General features: G+C 45.9%; 1 protein-coding gene across 1 annotated transcript in view; it reads left to right on the top strand.

Moving 5' to 3' along the window:
• Positions 1-1,945: 1,945 nt before the first annotated feature.
• The window catches only part of FAH (fumarylacetoacetate hydrolase), a 29,483-nt gene continuing 15,239 nt past the window's right edge, over positions 1,946-16,189 (top strand). The window contains exons 1-5 of the mRNA XM_053365475.1: positions 1,946-2,100; positions 7,770-7,880; positions 8,250-8,371; positions 10,001-10,050; positions 15,349-15,439. Of these exons, the coding sequence (XP_053221450.1) occupies positions 2,020-2,100; positions 7,770-7,880; positions 8,250-8,371; positions 10,001-10,050; positions 15,349-15,439 (455 nt within the window). The 5' untranslated portion in view covers positions 1,946-2,019. The remainder of the gene's footprint in view (positions 2,101-7,769; positions 7,881-8,249; positions 8,372-10,000; positions 10,051-15,348; positions 15,440-16,189) is intronic.

Raw genomic sequence — 16,189 nt, 5'->3', positions numbered from 1 at the left:
TACCCTCATCACCACCACACCAAACTCACTTAAAGTGTGTGGCTCCCCCCCCCTCCCCAAGAATTCTGGGAACAGCAGTTTGTTAGGGATGCTGGGAATTGTAGCTCTGTTGCAGCAGTTCTCAACCTGTGGGTCCCCAGATCTTGTTGGACTAGAACTCCCATCATCCCTAAGCTGTGGCCTTGCTAGCTAGGGGTGATGGGAGTTGTAGTTCAACATCTGGGGACCCACAGGTTGAGAAAGGCTGGTTTAGGGGGTCAACAAGAGAAGCCATGTGTTTTAAATGTCTGGGGTGGAGCATTGGTCCAGGAGCACAGGTGGATGGACCCAGACAGTGTGTGGTCCTCAGACACTCTCCCTTTGGCCTGCCAAGCCCTAACACATTGGTAGGCAAGCTAAGGGCTGGGGGCCGGATGCGGCCCAATCGCCTTCTAGATCCGGCCCACGGATGGTCCAGGAATCAGCATGTTTTTACATGAATGTGTCCTTTTATTAAAAATGCATCTCTGGGTTATTTTTGGGGCATAGGAATTCGTTATTTTTCAAAATATAGTCCAGCCCCCCACAAAGTCTGAGGGACAGTGGACCGGCCCCCTGCTGAAAACGTTTGCTGACCCCTGCTCTAACGCTTTCCCTGCCGTGTCCAGCTGATCGGCTATCACTTGGATGACGCGGAAAATGTCACTGTTCTCAAGACTGCGAAGCAGCTTAGGGTCCGCAATCTTGCTGAACTGAAGCTCTGGGGAGCGGGGGGGGAGGTTTTAAATAAGTGGGCGTGGAATAAGTGTGTTACTCCGTGTGCCCCCTGCGAGGTCTCACAGCAGGTGGCAGCAATTTAAAGCACAACATGAAAAACTAAAAACAACTTGCAGGAATAGGGCAGGTCCTAATCTCAGATTTTCAAAGCTAGGGTTAGAGGCTGAGGTGCATCTTCAGCATTCACAGAAAACACTAGTGAAATTGCCACACTGCCATTATTCAATTTAATTTTTTCAGTATTAAAAGACTGTTAAAAGTGATTTTAAATGTGGTGCGAGCCTATGCATGTTTACTCAGAAGCCGGTCCCGCTGAGCTAAATAGAGCTCCCGGAAGGGTGTGTTTGGTAGTGCCAGAGTGTCCAAGCTGTTCCAAATATGTTTTTATCAGTTATCCTGACAACCCTGCTTGTAGGGCAGTGCAGTATTGCCCCCATATTGCAGATAGGAAGACTGACGCCCTGGAATGCCTTGCCTACTGCAACCTAATGTTTTTTGTGCCTTTCCTCCCAAAGAACTCATTTGCTTGAAGGAGCTTCCCAAAGCGTTTACCTAAACACAACTACCAAAGATCCTGTGCGTTTAAGGAATTCTTTCTGAGCTGCAATTGAGAGAGAGCCACGCTGAGACTTTGGGCTTTGCCCTGCCAATATAGTCAACGTTCAGGGCTGCTGGAGGACTACAGAGTTTGGATTTGGATTTGACAGCTTCCCCAGTCCTGGATTAGGCCCTGCGTGGTGCAAAGGAAATTCAGGCAGCATCAAAGATGATTAGGAAAGAGACTCTCTTTTTGCCTGTCATTCCACATCTCATGCCAGCAGCCTTCCCTGAACCTTGTGCCTTCCAGATGTTTTGGAAGCTGCTGGCTGATGGGAATTGTAGTCCAAAACATCTGGGAGACACCCGGTTGAGGGAGGAGCAGTCCAAAGTTCATGAAGTTTAGGGAAAGTGTGCCTGCCCTCCCTAAATGCTTTTGTTATATTTTCTCCAGCCCTGGATCTGGTTAGCAAATGTTTGGAAAGGGCTGGGCTGGTGGGGAGGGTGGGCATAGGGGGATGAAGGTTGCTGTCGAGTCACGCCAAACTCTGGGATTCATTAGTTTCCTGGGCTGCCGGCAGCAACCTTCGGAAGGGGTGGTCTGCAGGGAAGGGCTCTGATTGGCTCTTTCGTACAGGGAGGGGAGGGACTTGTCAGAAGTGCAGAGGCGATTGCCACAGCTGCCAAGCCTCTTTTGACTTTCTGTGTCTGCAAGAAGGAGGTGAAATGTCGTTTATCCCTGTGGACGAGGATTCGGACTTCCCCATTCAGAACCTGCCTTACGGGGTCTTCTCCACCAAGGAGCAGGTAAGAAGGAGGCTGGCTTTGCAGGTACATTTTGGGCTATTTGTCTCTGCTCTGAGGAAACAAAGATCTGTTTGTGAGAGAGACACCATAAAGTTAAAGCACACAGAATCCTGGGAACTATAGCTTGTTAAGGGTGCTGGGAGTCATTCTGTGAGGGATAAACTACAGTTCCTAAGATACTTTAGGGGAAACTGCTAAATATGTGCTGGGATGTGACCATAGCTAGCAAGGCTGGGAACTTCGCTTGATGATTGCTTAGAAAGTTATAACACTGTTTATGTCTATATTGCTACATTTATATATCTCCCAGGAGATATAGTATATAGTTCTTCCTGTTTTAGCCTCACAACAACCCCTTGAGGAACGATGATAAGCAAAGGCTGTTTTATTTTGACCCTTCTCTGTGCACACACTTTTAAAAGAATTACAGAATCGTAGAGTTGGAAGGGGGTATGAGGGTCATCTAGTTCAACCCCCTGCTGCAAGAATCTTGCCCAACATGGGGCTCAAACCCATGAACCTGAGATTAAGAGTCTTGACGCTCTACCCTAAACGGTATATATCCTTCAGTATATCTGAAGGAGCGTCTCCACCCCCATCATTCAGCTCGGACACTGAGGTCCAGCTCCGAGGGCCTTCTGGCGGTTCCCTCACTGCGAGAAGTGAGGTTACAGGGAACCAGGCAGAGGGCCTTCTCGGTAGTGGCACTGCCCTGTGGAACACCGTCCCACCAGATTTCAAAGAGAACAACAACTACCAGACTTTTAGAAGACATCTGAAGGCAGCCCTGTTTAGGGAAGCTTTTAATGTTTGATGTATTACAGTATTTTAATATTTTTTTTGGAAGCCGCCCAGAGTGGCTGGGGAAGCCCAGCCAGATGGGCAGGGTATAAATAATAAATAATTATTATTATTATTATTATTATTATTATTATTATTATTATTATTACCGACTGAGCTATCACTGGTCATATGTCAATGGATGTGTGGTGGTAGCTTCAATTACAAGCTGAGCAATGACCCAAGTAGTATGTAATGGTACCAAGAGACACTCTGTGCAGGTGGTGATTTTATCAAGAAAGACATTTTGTGCCAATTAATAGGTGCTCTGATTTTCTTGCTCTTCCTTCCTGCTGCTTTCCAAACATTCTTTCTGAAATTAACCTTTCCTTCCTGACTTTTCGGCAAAGATCAGTGCCTCATTTTTACCTTAATTGATTCCTAATTTTCTGAACTTTCAAACACTGTTGGAAAAAACTGGGAGCATTTCCAGAAGAGACATTTACAGTGGTACCTCGGGTTAAGTACTTAATTCGTTCCGGAGGTCCGTACTTAACCTGAAACTGTTCTTAACCTGAAGCACCACTTTAGCTAATGGGGTCTCCTGCTGCTGCTGCCGCGCCGCCGGAGCACAATTTCTGTTCTCATCCTGAAGCACTATTTCTGGGTTAGCGGAGTCTGTAACCTGAAGTGTATGTAACCCAAGGTACCACTGTACTGAGCATTCACCCTGAATTGTTTGCAGGAATGTTAGGCAATGTAAGTTTATTTCATGAACATTTTTATTCTGATTTGTTTGTGGGGAGGTTAGATGACGGTGCATCAATGCTATTGTTATCCCACACTTTCCGGGGCATTTTCTTGTCACTTTATTTATTGCAAAACGTCTTAACTTTTGGGGAAGCATTTGTCTGGCTGGGAAAGCCTGTCACAACAAAAATGTTTTCAAGTGTTTCCAGAGAGCAGATGCCTTTTGTATCTTGACAGGAATGCAGTTTCAGTGGCGGCCAAACTAAAAACTCTGCTCCGAGTTACTGCACAGCAGGCTTCTGAGATCTTTGGAACTTGCAAAAGAAACTTTCCCACAGAGTTTAGAGTGTTGGAAGGTTTGGATCACACGAAAGAAAATACTTCTTCATGCAGTGCAGAGTTAAACCACGGAACTCACTCCCACTGGAGCCAGTGACAGCACCAACTTGGATGGCTTTAAAAGAGGATTAGACAAATTCATGGGGGAGAGAGCTCCTCTGCAGGCTCTTTTAAGTTTAACATAACATTTGTTTTCCCAAAAGTCAACGTAGGGACTGTGGTTACCCAGAGGCAGCTATCAGAAAAAAATCAGGGCAGTTGGCACATATGGCTTAGCCCTCTAAGCTTCAGGTCACGCATTAACTTGTCCGTTTGCAGAAAGTCCTGCTAAGCAAACATTTTGGGATGTGTTTGTGAATATTTAGATAGAGATTTGTCTCCTGCTCTCCCTGTCCTGTGCATATTTGGGGAAAAGGGCTGTAGCTTACCTGCCCACAGACTGTCTTGCCAGAGTGGTGCATGCTCTGGTTATCTCTCGCTTGGACTACTGCAATGCGCTCTATGTGGGGCTACCTTTGAAGGTGACCCGGAAACTACAACTAATCCAGAATGCGGCAGCTAGACTGGTGACTGGGAGTGGCCACCAAGACCATATAACACCGGTCCTGAAAGACCTACATTGGCTCCCAGTACGTTTCTGGACACAATTCAAAGTGTTAGTGCTGACCTTTAAAGTCCTAGACAGCCTGGGCCCAGTATACCTGAAGGAGCGTCTCCACCCCCGTTGTCCAGCCCAGACACTGAGGTCCAGCGCTGAGGGCCTTCTGGCGGTTCCCTCCCTGCAAGAAGTGAGGTTACAGGGAACCAGGCAGAGGGCCTCCTTGGTAGTGGCGCCTGCCCTGTGGAACGCACTCCCACCAGATGTCAAGGAAATAAACAACTATCTGAATTTTAGAAGACATCTGAAGGCAGCCCTGTTTAGGGAAGTTTTTAATGTTTGATCTTTTATCATGTTTTTAATATTCTGTTGGGAGCTGCCCAGAGAGGCTGGGGAGGCCCAGCCAGATGGGTGGGGTATAAGTAATTTTTTTTATTATTATTATTATTATTATTATTATTATTATTATTATTATTACTTACCTGAGACCTTATGATGAAGGGCTGTATATAAATCTAATAAATAAAAATAAACTGTTGGAAGGTTATAGCGCCTGCTGTGGCTGTAGAGGCCGATATGGGAGAGACATGTTTTGTTGCAGCTGGGGCAGATGAAGGCATCTGGTTGTCCTGTTGCAGATGTACCTTAGTGTTTCCTCTTTCTACACTCCTCCCCACATCCACCCGTCCTCTGGTGACTACTATGAATGCACAACCTGATTGACTGCCTCCAGACACTGTGGTCATCTGCAAGGGATTCCCACATAGCAGGGCTAATGTTGCCAGCCTTCCTGTCACAATTGCAGACATCTTTGTAGCACCGACAAGCCTGGCGCTGGAAGCCAGCTTCCCACAGAGCATCCAGTCTGCAACCAGCTGATTCCAGGTTCAATTACCAAGCTGGGAATGACCCCTGCCTGAAATCTAACTCATTGTTGTCAACACTGACTGGCAGCCTCCTTCCCAAAGCCTAGTTAGCTCTTGCCCTGCTTTGGGAAGCAGGTGGGAGGGGTCTAGAACCATAGCTGTCAACCGTCCCTTATTTGGTGGGAAACTCCCTTATCCCAGTGCTGTGTCGTGCTGCTTTCCCGGATTGATGATATCCCGTAAATTTCCCGGGTTTCAAAGGAAGCAGCTTCTCTCCCTCCTTCCCTGCCGGCTAGGGAGGAGGGAGGCTCCAACTGTGTTGCTTGGCTGCATTGCTCACCCAATAAGGAGTCTAAGAATGACTGGGGGGTGGAGCCTGCATGCCTTGTGCCGATCAAATCGGCCACGTTGCCTGGCGACTCGCCTTTGCTCAGCGCTTCCCAGCGGAGAGGTGACGGTGGTTTTCCTTGCTGCATCCCCTTTGCCGGGTTGCTGCGCTGTGGGAATCACCGCTTGAGGCTTTGTTTGGCTGCTGGCTGGGCTTTCTGCCTTTGGCTCGGAGGGGCTCAGAAGTTGAACATACCTGTGCTCAGAATCGGATGGATACATCATCGACGGCCCACTCACCCTTGCCAGGGGAAAGGTCTGTCTGGAGTGGGGGCACATGGTGGGGGAAAAGGAAAGGAGCTGGTTGAGTACAATGACGGGCTGCTGATCCCTTATTTTTGAGGCTGCTGGTTCCTTATTTTCAAATCTGTAAGTTGACAGCTATGTCTAGGGCCATACCGGAGCCATCACTGCTCCTTCCCAAAGCATGGCATGACACGAGGGCTGTGGGGTGTGCGCCAAATTTTGGCTTAGCTCAGGGTGCCATAGTACAAAGTACACCCCTGCTAGAGCCATCCAATCAGCAGGAAAGGGGAGCTTTTTTAGCCACTGAGAAGAAGCCTTTCTCTCCCTTTGTGCTGACTGGAGCCAATCAGAGTGAAAGGAGGTGTATCAGTGACGGAGGATTGGCTCCTAGGGTCACTCTAGAGAAGGCTTGTGGGAGAACACTGCTCTGCATGCTAAGCATTTAGGAAAGCTGAAAACAACAAGGTGCTTCCGTTTCAAGAGAATGGGGCACAAGTTCTATTACATACAACAGAAAAGCCTTGGCATTCGTACCACAGGCCAGTATACCTGAAGGAGCATCTTCACCCCCATCGTTCATCCCAGACACTGAGGTCCAGCGCTGAGGGCCTTCTGGTGGTTCCCTCCCTGTGAGAAGTGAGGTTGCAGAGAACCAGGCAGAGGGTCTTCTTGGTAGTGGCGCCCGCCCTGTGGAACGCCCTCCCATTAGATGTCACGGAAATAAACAACTATCTGACTTTTAGAAGACATATGAAAGCCCTGTTTAGGGAAGCTTTTAATGTTTGATGTTTCATGGTGCTTTTAATATCCTGGTGGAGGCCCAGCCAGAAGGGCAGGGCATAAGTTGTTGTTGTTATTATTATTATTATTATTATTATTATTATTATTATTATTATTACATAAGTCCAAAATCATTAGCCCCTGTACACAAACAGAAAAAAGTAGAGCTAACATAACGGCAGCACATGGAGTTCTGCATTGATCATTTCAATGCATCCCTTATTATTAATATTATTGCACAATTATCAGATCACTATATAATCTTAGAAGGGTGTACAGTGGTACCTCAGGTTACTTACGCTTCAGGTTACAGACTCCGCAAACCCAGAAATAGTACCTTGGGTTAAGAACTTTGCTTCAGGATGAGAACAGAAATCGTGCTCTGGCAGTGCAGCAGCAGCGGGAGGCCCCATTAGCTAAAGTGGTGCTTCAGGTTAAGAACACTTTCAGGTTAAGAAAGAACCTCCGGAATGAATTAAGTACTTAACCCGAGGTACCACTGTAGCTGTGACAGTGTGTGGCTGTGGCCATCATGAAGAGACCCTCCGCTTCTGAATTTACCGCTACACAACTGGTTGCAACTCTATTCTTTGCTCTGTTTACCACTGGCTAGCATCACATATGGAAAGTATAGATCAGGGGTAGGCAACCTAAGGCCCGGGGGCTGGATGCGACCCAATCACCTTCTCAATCTGGCCCGCGTACTGTCCGGGAATCAGTGTGTTTTTACATGAGTAGAATGTGTCCTTTTATTTAAAATGCATCTCGGGGTTATTTGTGGGGCATTTGAATTCCTTCATATATATTTTTCAAAATATAGTCCAGCCCACCACATGGTCTGAGGGACGGTGGACCGGCCCACGGCTGAAAAAGGTTGCTGACCCCAGGGAAAGATGCTTATCTTATTCTATCTTCTCTCGCAGCCCAGACCCAGAATTGGAGTTGCCATTGGTGACCAAGTGCTGGACCTCAGCGCCATAAAGCATCTGTTTGATGGGCCTATCCTTTCTAAGCAGCATCATGTCTTTGATCAGGTATTTTGCCAAGGTGACCTTGGGCCCCCAGACCTGAGGTTCTCCACCCCCCACCCCCCACCCCGATGTAAACAGTACTGAGCTGGTTGAAGCAATGGTCTGACTCTTTATAATGCTGATTCGTATGTTCCTAATGACCTGCCAAAAGCCTGGAGGCGGCAGGATGTCAATATGACATTTTGCGAGATTACCTGTAATTCAATGCTCTGCCATTGCAATTTGCCATTGCATTTGGAGGTGGGCAGAAGATGGCTTGGGGTTTGTTGTGCATCCATGTTCTCTTTCCTTCATTCAATGTCACAATATGCCTCATGTGCTGTGTGCTCAGGGAGCATTCACGCAGGAAAACATGCCTGCTCTCCTTTGCAGCCAACCCTTAACCGTTTCATGGCCCTGGGCTGGGAAGCATGGACAGAAGCCAGAGCGCTTCTCCAAAAGCTGCTGTCTCACAAAGAGCCGACGCTGAGAGATAACATGGAATTACGCAAAAGGTAAATAAAAAATAACTAAAAACTGGGGAGAGAATAAGTGGCTAGGACTCTGTAGGTGTGCGTGCTGCTATTTTATGGGAGCCCAGAAAAGCTGCAGAATGTGCTAGTGGCCAACAGAGTCCATTTCCTAAGATTCCAAGATTTTCTTTTTTAAAAAATATGTAAGTTTCTAGTCCCTGTGGTTTCCCCCCTAAAATATTTCTGTGCTCTCTTTTTGCCACACAGTGATGTTGAAGGCTGTTAAGTTGCAAAGCTAAGCTTGTGGGCAAATGCTTGTTTGGAATGTCAAGAGCCAAAGAGATTACTGAATAATATTATTGATCCTCTGGGATTCCCAGTCTTCTGAGGCTGGCTGTGCTAGAGAGTTCTCAGCTGGGAGCTCCATAATGTCCAAAGCGGGGCTTGCTGTCAGCTCTGATCAGCTGTCTTCTGGGCAGGCCTTCTTAAAAACATGACATCACAATTTGCAAACAGACAAACAGTGCAGTTCAAAGTTAGCACTTCTGAAGGAAAAACAACCAATATGACAAAAACAGCAAATTCTTAGTCACTTACAGGATTTGGTAGGTGAGTTAAGAATTAATTTTATTATTATTATTATATTGGAAGATGCCAAAAACATGTTTGCTCTACTAACGATTTATAGCAACGTGTGCCTGCATACAAGACACTTATCAGATTGTAATGTACACAGGCCTAAGATAGTTGGTACTGGAGGAGATGCTCTTTTAAGTGTGCTACAGTAAACATTCGAAGATTGGCAAATGCTGACATTGACCAGTTGTAATATTGTAAGGAGAGAGAGAGAGAGAGAGAGAGAGAGAGAGAGAGAGAGAGAGAGAGAGAGAAATGTCAGAAAATTCACCTTGGGTGAATTACATGCTGTAATGGCTTTAGGGGTTGCTCGTGCATAAGTTACCGCCGCTCTGGGCTAGGTTGCCTGGTTAAACCGTTTCTGTCTGGACAGCCATCCACTCCGTGGCTGTTCAGTCGCTGGCAGAATCCGTCAGTGGGTGTTTCTTGAACCTCTTCCAGCAAAGAAGTTCTTTGACGCCAAGTCGCCGCCTACTTTCCCTGCGCGGAAGTCTTCTGCGCAGGGTGGGTGTGGGCAGCGGAGGACCTGTGCTCTCCTCGCTAGTCTCCTGCGAAGAGTCCTGGAGCCTCCGCTCTGCTTCCCCCATCGACCCCCCTCTATCCCTGGTGTTGCGCTGATTTTCTTCCCCCGCCGGAGACCTGCCTCTCTCCCTGCTTGGCCCCTCTCCAGCATCGCTGTGGAGCCTCGCCTCCTCCTCTAGTTCCGATGGCAGTTCCCTGACACATGCGTTGGCAGGATTGACAGAAAACTTGTAGTAAAAAATTTGAACAATGGACTGACAAAGGATTTATAAGAATAGAGATACGAAAGAGACGCAGAGGGGGAAATAATTATTTTAAGATCCACAATGGGGGGGGAGTCAAAAGGGATTATATGTGTATTTAATTCATTTGTTTATGTAAAATAGAAAATGCAAAAATAAAATTTATTTAAAAAAGAAAAGAAATTCACCTTGAGTGAACAGAACTAAGTTTCCTTAGTGTTTGAGAACTAAACATTATTTCTGTTTGTTTGTTTCCTCGTTTGCCTTCTAGAGCATTTGTACCACAGGCTTCGGCAATAATGCACCTTCCTGCTGAAATTGGTGAGTTCCTTTTACTGTCAACAAGATCAACTTAACCCTTGTTCATTTCCTCCAGAAGCAGAGTTCTATTCTCCGAATTACTGGGAATGTCAGATCCCATCTCTTGATTTAGCTGTAGTATATGCTAGAAAAGTGGGACGCGGGTGGCGCTGTGGGTTAAACCACAGAGCCTAGGACTTGCCGATCAGAAGGTTGGCGGTTCGAATCCCCGTGATGGGGTGAGCTCCTGTTGTTCGGTCCCTGCTCCTGCCCACCTAGCAGTTCGAAAGCACACCAGTGCAAGTAGATAAATAGGTACCGCTCCGGTGGGAAGGTAAACGGCGTTTCCATGCACTGCTCTGGTTTACCAGAAGCGGCTTAGTCATGCTGGCTACATGACCCGGAAGCTGTACGCCAGCTCCCTCGGCCAATAAAGTAAGATGAGCGCCGCAACCCCAGAGTCATCCACAACTGGACCTAATGGTCAGGGGTCCCTTTACCTTTACCTTTATGCTAGAAAAGGGGTAGAAATTTGATTCCATTGACAGTTAAAGGCGAACCCACCTAATAACCCTCGCTTTCCGAACCAACACACAGCTGCCCTTCAAAATCAACACTTCTCCCAATTTTGCAGTGCCGTTCTCCAACTCAAGTGATTTATTCATTCATTTATTTTTATTAAATTTGTGTACCACCCTATATCCGCAGGTCTCAGGGCGGTTCACAAGATAAAATCACTAAATAAAATCACTAAATACATTTTCGAAATAAAAAAACAAGAACAACACAATAACCCCGCTCTAAGTATGTGCTGCGCTGGCTCGCCAGATGCAGCTTTGTCACGCTGGCCACGTGACCCGGAAGTGTCTCCGGACAGCGCTGGCCCCCGGCCTCTTGAGTGAGATGGGCGCACAACCCCAGAGTCTGTCAAGACTGGCCCGTACGGGCAGGGGTACCTTTACCTTTACCTTTACTTAAGTAATGTGTACGAAGATGCATATAAAGTCATCAGAAGCATTTCTGTCCCCAACAGTGAAGGTAAAACAGTAACCGTGAATAGCCTTATCCTCTGTGAATTTGACTAGTCGTCTTATAAGAAGAGAATAGGCAGGACTAGTGCGAAGGGACTGACGCCTCAGTTACCGCTCGCGCCAACTCACCCGCTCTCCCTTACATATATTTTCCCCACCTCCCTGAACAACCTTTAAAACAAATGCTAACTATCCCAGAGTATCCTGTGCGGGACCTTGGTGTGGGGGACAACCAATAAGCTAGAGTCCCAAGCGGATGTTTTTAAAATAACAATAAAGATTTATTTTAAAACAAGGTATTATAATACAAGTGGAGAAACTTAGGTTACTTCAGAATTACTGTATTTTTTGCACCATAACACTCACTTTTTTCCTCCTAGAAAGTAAGGGGAAATGTCTGTGCGTGTTATGGAGTGAATGCCTACGGATGGCGGGGGGATCTGCTGCAGTCGTGAGCAGAGGATCCATGATTCCCCTTCCTTCCCTCCTCCGTGGCTTGCTTTGAAACAGCGAAGAGGGAGAAGAGCCGCTGAGTGGGGAGGAGAGAGGGACAGAGAGCCTGTTTGCTTTAAAGGAGCAAAGTGGGAGAGGAGAGGAGCCTTCTCCTCTTATACCCCTCTTCTGCATTATTAACAGCATCCTTCTCCACCCACCCCATGCGTGTTCCTTGTCCCTTGAGTGCTTTTCCTTCCCTCCCCACTTAAAACGTGGTTACAAAGCACGGATCCACATGGATCCTCAGGATTTTTGCACTGGGTCACCCCAAATTCACCATCAGATCACATAGCATGTCCATGGCTACAGCTTGCACCAAAAAAATCATGCTCCCACTGTTGCCTAGGGCCACAGTGGTGCAAAAACGTGGTTACAAAGCATGGATCCACATGGATCCTCAGGATTTTTGCATTGGGCTACCCCAAACTCACCGTCAGATCACATGTCTGTGGCCACAGCATGAACCACAAAAATCATACATCCACTGTTTCGTTTAGAATATTTTTTTCTTGTTCTCCTCCTCTAAAAACTATGTGTGTGTTATGGTCGGGTGCGTGTTATAGAGCGAAAAATACGGTAATAAGCTAGTTTGATGAATTCATTTCACAGAGGTTTCGGCTCTGAGGTAACTTTCAGTAATAGTCTTAATATAATAATATAATAATATAATGTAATAATAATATAAAAAGTACAATGAGAACGATTGGAAGTTTTTCACAGAAGACTTTATTGGATAAGATATGATGTTGTATAAATAATTGGCTTTTTTAACTGATATTTTCTTGTTATTGTTAATTCTTTTTTTCTCCTTTTTTCTTTCTTTTTCATTTTCGTGCTTAACTCTGATGTACTCACCTGTAATGTATGATTGTATTTTAAATCAATAAAGACAATATTTTTTTTTTTTTTAAATAGTCTTAAGGGATCACAACCCCCCTTTCTTAACTGGGTTTTGGGAGTCTCTTCCTTCCACAGAAGAGTCTCTCCCCTCCAGAACAGTGAGAGACCTAAGTAGACTGATCCCTTTTCAGCTCCTACTTCTCCTGTCTCTCCCTCATTCACCCAGCAAGATTTGGTCCTATTACTCCTGCAGGACACTATACTCAGTCCTTCTCCATTCACTCGGAGTGGATGTTTTCTCCTGAACCAACTCTCCCTCCTCAGCACTCTGTATATTTCAACCTGTCTCCTAACCTAACTCCCAACCTCTCCAACCCCAATTCCAACCCCCTCCACAACCACAACTCAAAACCAACCTAACTAACTCTCTCCCTTCAAACTGCAGCGGTTATCAACCTGTTGTTGGACTACAACTCCCATCATTCCTGAGCTCTGGCCTTGCTAGCTAGGGGTGATGGGAATTGTAGTTCAACAACATCTGGGGACCCACAGCTTGAGAAAGGCTGCTCCAAAGCCTCTCCTTTTAAATTCTCCCTCCTGGAACCACGGCCAATCAGAGGCTGCCGTTCTTTAACCATTTGCTGGCAGGAGATAAAAGTAAAAAAGAAATACTTGTGGAACCAACTTTTCCGTCACAAACTAGTCCTGTCAGCTGTGTTGTCGCTCTGCTTCCTGCACAACTGACATGCCCACAAACGTGGACACCAAAGGAGGAAAGTCAGAGTAAAATGAATGGAAAGTTTAGCCATGCTGTTTCCTATGACGGACACCAGAGGGCAGTAAGTGAATTGTATATGAAATCATTCACTGCGCTGTACTTGTGTTTTCATTCTGCAATAGTCAGAGCTCATCTACTCTCTAGTACTGTGTCCAGTTGTGGTGTTTTTTTTAAGGCAGTATGGTGTAGTGGTTAGAGAGTTGAACTAGGACGTCAGAGACTTTGGTTCCAATCCCTTACTCAGCCATGAAGTTCACTGGGTGACCTTGAGCCAGTCTCTCGACTTGACCTACCTCACAAGGCTGTTGTGAGGTAGGTCAGGCTGGGAAGTATATCCCAAGGAAAGTTGGGATATACTGTAAATGTAGTGATAATAAAGAATAATAAGGAAGAAAGATGTAAAATTGGAATGGGTTCAGAGTCAGGCAACGGAGATGGTATAGGGAACAAGTCCAGTGAGGGAAGGATGAAGGAATTGCTTTGTTAAACCTGGAGCAGAGAAGACTGAAGGGAAATGTAATATATAAAAAGCTATTGTTGAGGAGAAGGTAAAAGCTGCATTCACAGTTGAACCGCATGATTCCCACCCCAAGAATGCCAGGAACTTTTCTCCTCACAGAGCTAACATTCCCAGCACCCTTGGCAAACTACAGTTCCCAGGATTGTTTGCTGGGAGTTGTGTGCCTCAAATATGTGCTTTAAATGTTTACATGCAGCCTTTTCCCTTTCTGCCCCAGAAGGCAGGAGTAGACCAAATGTGTCATGGGAGAGTAGATCAGATCAGATGAGATCAGACCCTCGCAAAACAAGATGTTGTGAAGATAAGATATGGCAACCTTAGCAGAGATTACCTCACACCCCGATAAAACCGCAACACAGGCAAGCTTAAAATGACCACAGATTTCCTTGGAAGTTCACAAAATGCCCCATTAAAATGGTAAAAAAAGATCCCTCTTTTGACATATATTAAAATAAAATATCATTTATTATCTATTGCACTTAATTATTAAATTGCTTTGAGTTAATTGTGTGTGTGTGTGTGTGTGTGTGTGAGTGAGTGTATTTAGTTGTTTAGTTGTGTCCGACTCTTCATGACCCCATGGACCAGAGCACACCAGGCACTCCTGTCTTCCACTGCCTCCCGCAGTTTGGTCAAACTCATGCTGGTAGCTTCGAGAACTCTGTCCAACCATCTCGTCCTCTGTCGTCCCCTTTTCCTTGTGCCCTCCATCTTTCCCAACATCAGGGTCTTTTCCAGGGAGTCTTCTCCTCTCATGAGGTGGCCAAAGTATTGGAGCCTCAGCTTCAGGATCTGTCCTTCCAGTGAGCACTCAGGGCTGATTTCCTGAAGAATGGATACGTTTGATCTTCTTGCAGTCCATGGGACTCTCAAGAGTCTCCTCCAGCACCGTAATTCAAAAGCATCAATTCTTCAGCGATCAGCCTTCTTTATGGTCCAGCTCTCACTTCCATACATCACTTAGTCGTGTCACAAAGAGTCGGACACCACTAAACGACTAAACAACAACAATATGTATAGTAACTCAAAGTGACTTACCAAAAAGCACAGGCATTAAAACCAAGGCCTTTTCCCAGCACCTCTCCAGTGAGCTCCATTGCCATTACAGTGGCACCTCGGGTTACATACGCTTCAGGTTACATACGCTTCAGATTATAGACTCTGCTAACCCAGAAATAGTACCTCTGGTTAAGAACTTTGCTTCAGGATGAGACCAGAAATCGCTCGGCAGCGGCGGCAGCAACAGGAGGCCCCATTAGCTAAAGTGGTTAAGAACAGTTTCAGGTTAAGAACAGACCTCCAGAATGAATTAAGTTCTTAACCCGAGGTACCACTGTATAAGAGGCTTTCATGGTGAGTTCTGGCACCTCTTTTTTTCTAAAAAAAGCAGTGATTAAAACCAACATAAAACTAACACAGAGTAAAAAGCTGAAAACATATTCGTAGTAAAAAAAGACTTTGAAGGAGACCACAAATAAGAAAAGCCCCCCCCCCCATTAAATGCCATTCATGGTTGGTGGCACCACAGGTGTGTCATCCTTCACCATGAAGGCAATAAAACATTGCCACTGGTATCCAAAGTCATTGCCAAGTTCTGCAGCTTCTTTCAGTTCATTTCTCTAACACCACTCCTTGCCAAATTCTCATCCCTACAGGAGACTATACTGATTTCTATTCCTCCCGACAACATGCTACGAATGTCGGGGTGATGTTCCGCGGAAAGGAGAATGCTCTGATGCCCAACTGGTCAGTAGTTGTGTTCTAAGAATTCCAAGGTCTCAAATATAAAATAAATGTTCCTAAATGTACTAGGCAAACACATACGTAAGTGTATAAGCCGTGGGTCTGAAATAGCACAGGAGAACAATCCTGAAGCCACTTTGACTCTCCCAAATTGACCACAAATATTTCTATGCAAGGAAGAAGGAAATGGGAAAAGCATTCTGATTGTCTTTTGACTGTAGGGTCTTACACCTCCCATTTCACATACAGTCTAGCAAGTATCTGTTAAGCTGAGCGCACTCTCAAATTTCTGCTGAAGACCGCCTCCTTCTGTGATGTATGCAGGATGTTTGGGCTGGTGGTCTTGGGCTACAGGGTGGGCAATTTCAAAAGTATATATAGGGGCTTGTGCACCATTGTTCGGGGTTCTCCTCCCTCCTGTGTGTGGGGAGTGGGGACCCTGTTGCAACAGATCCTAGAATAAAGATCAGGCTTACTAGCCACTTTGCTTCTCAATTCACTCTGGTTGGCCTCTGTTATTTTCTCCTACCAATAGGGAACCCACTTAAGGACTCTCTCTACGGGCTCCAGAATACCCCATAAGGGAAAGGGAGCAGTTTTTCTTATAAGAGTTGCTTCTCCAATGACGTTTGGGAGGGGTTGAGTGGGGAGAAGCATCATTTAGGTGTCCATTCGAGGATAAAGCATTATCTGGATGTGATGAGTGAGAGGATACTCATGAAGCGATTTGAACCCTTGTTGACTTGGGGACGC

Source organism: Podarcis raffonei, chromosome 14 (genome assembly GCF_027172205.1).
Source record: "Podarcis raffonei isolate rPodRaf1 chromosome 14, rPodRaf1.pri, whole genome shotgun sequence".
NCBI lineage: Eukaryota > Metazoa > Chordata > Lepidosauria > Squamata > Lacertidae > Podarcis > Podarcis raffonei.
Note: the sequence above shows the minus strand (reverse complement) of the source record. Positions and strands in the feature narration are given on the sequence as shown.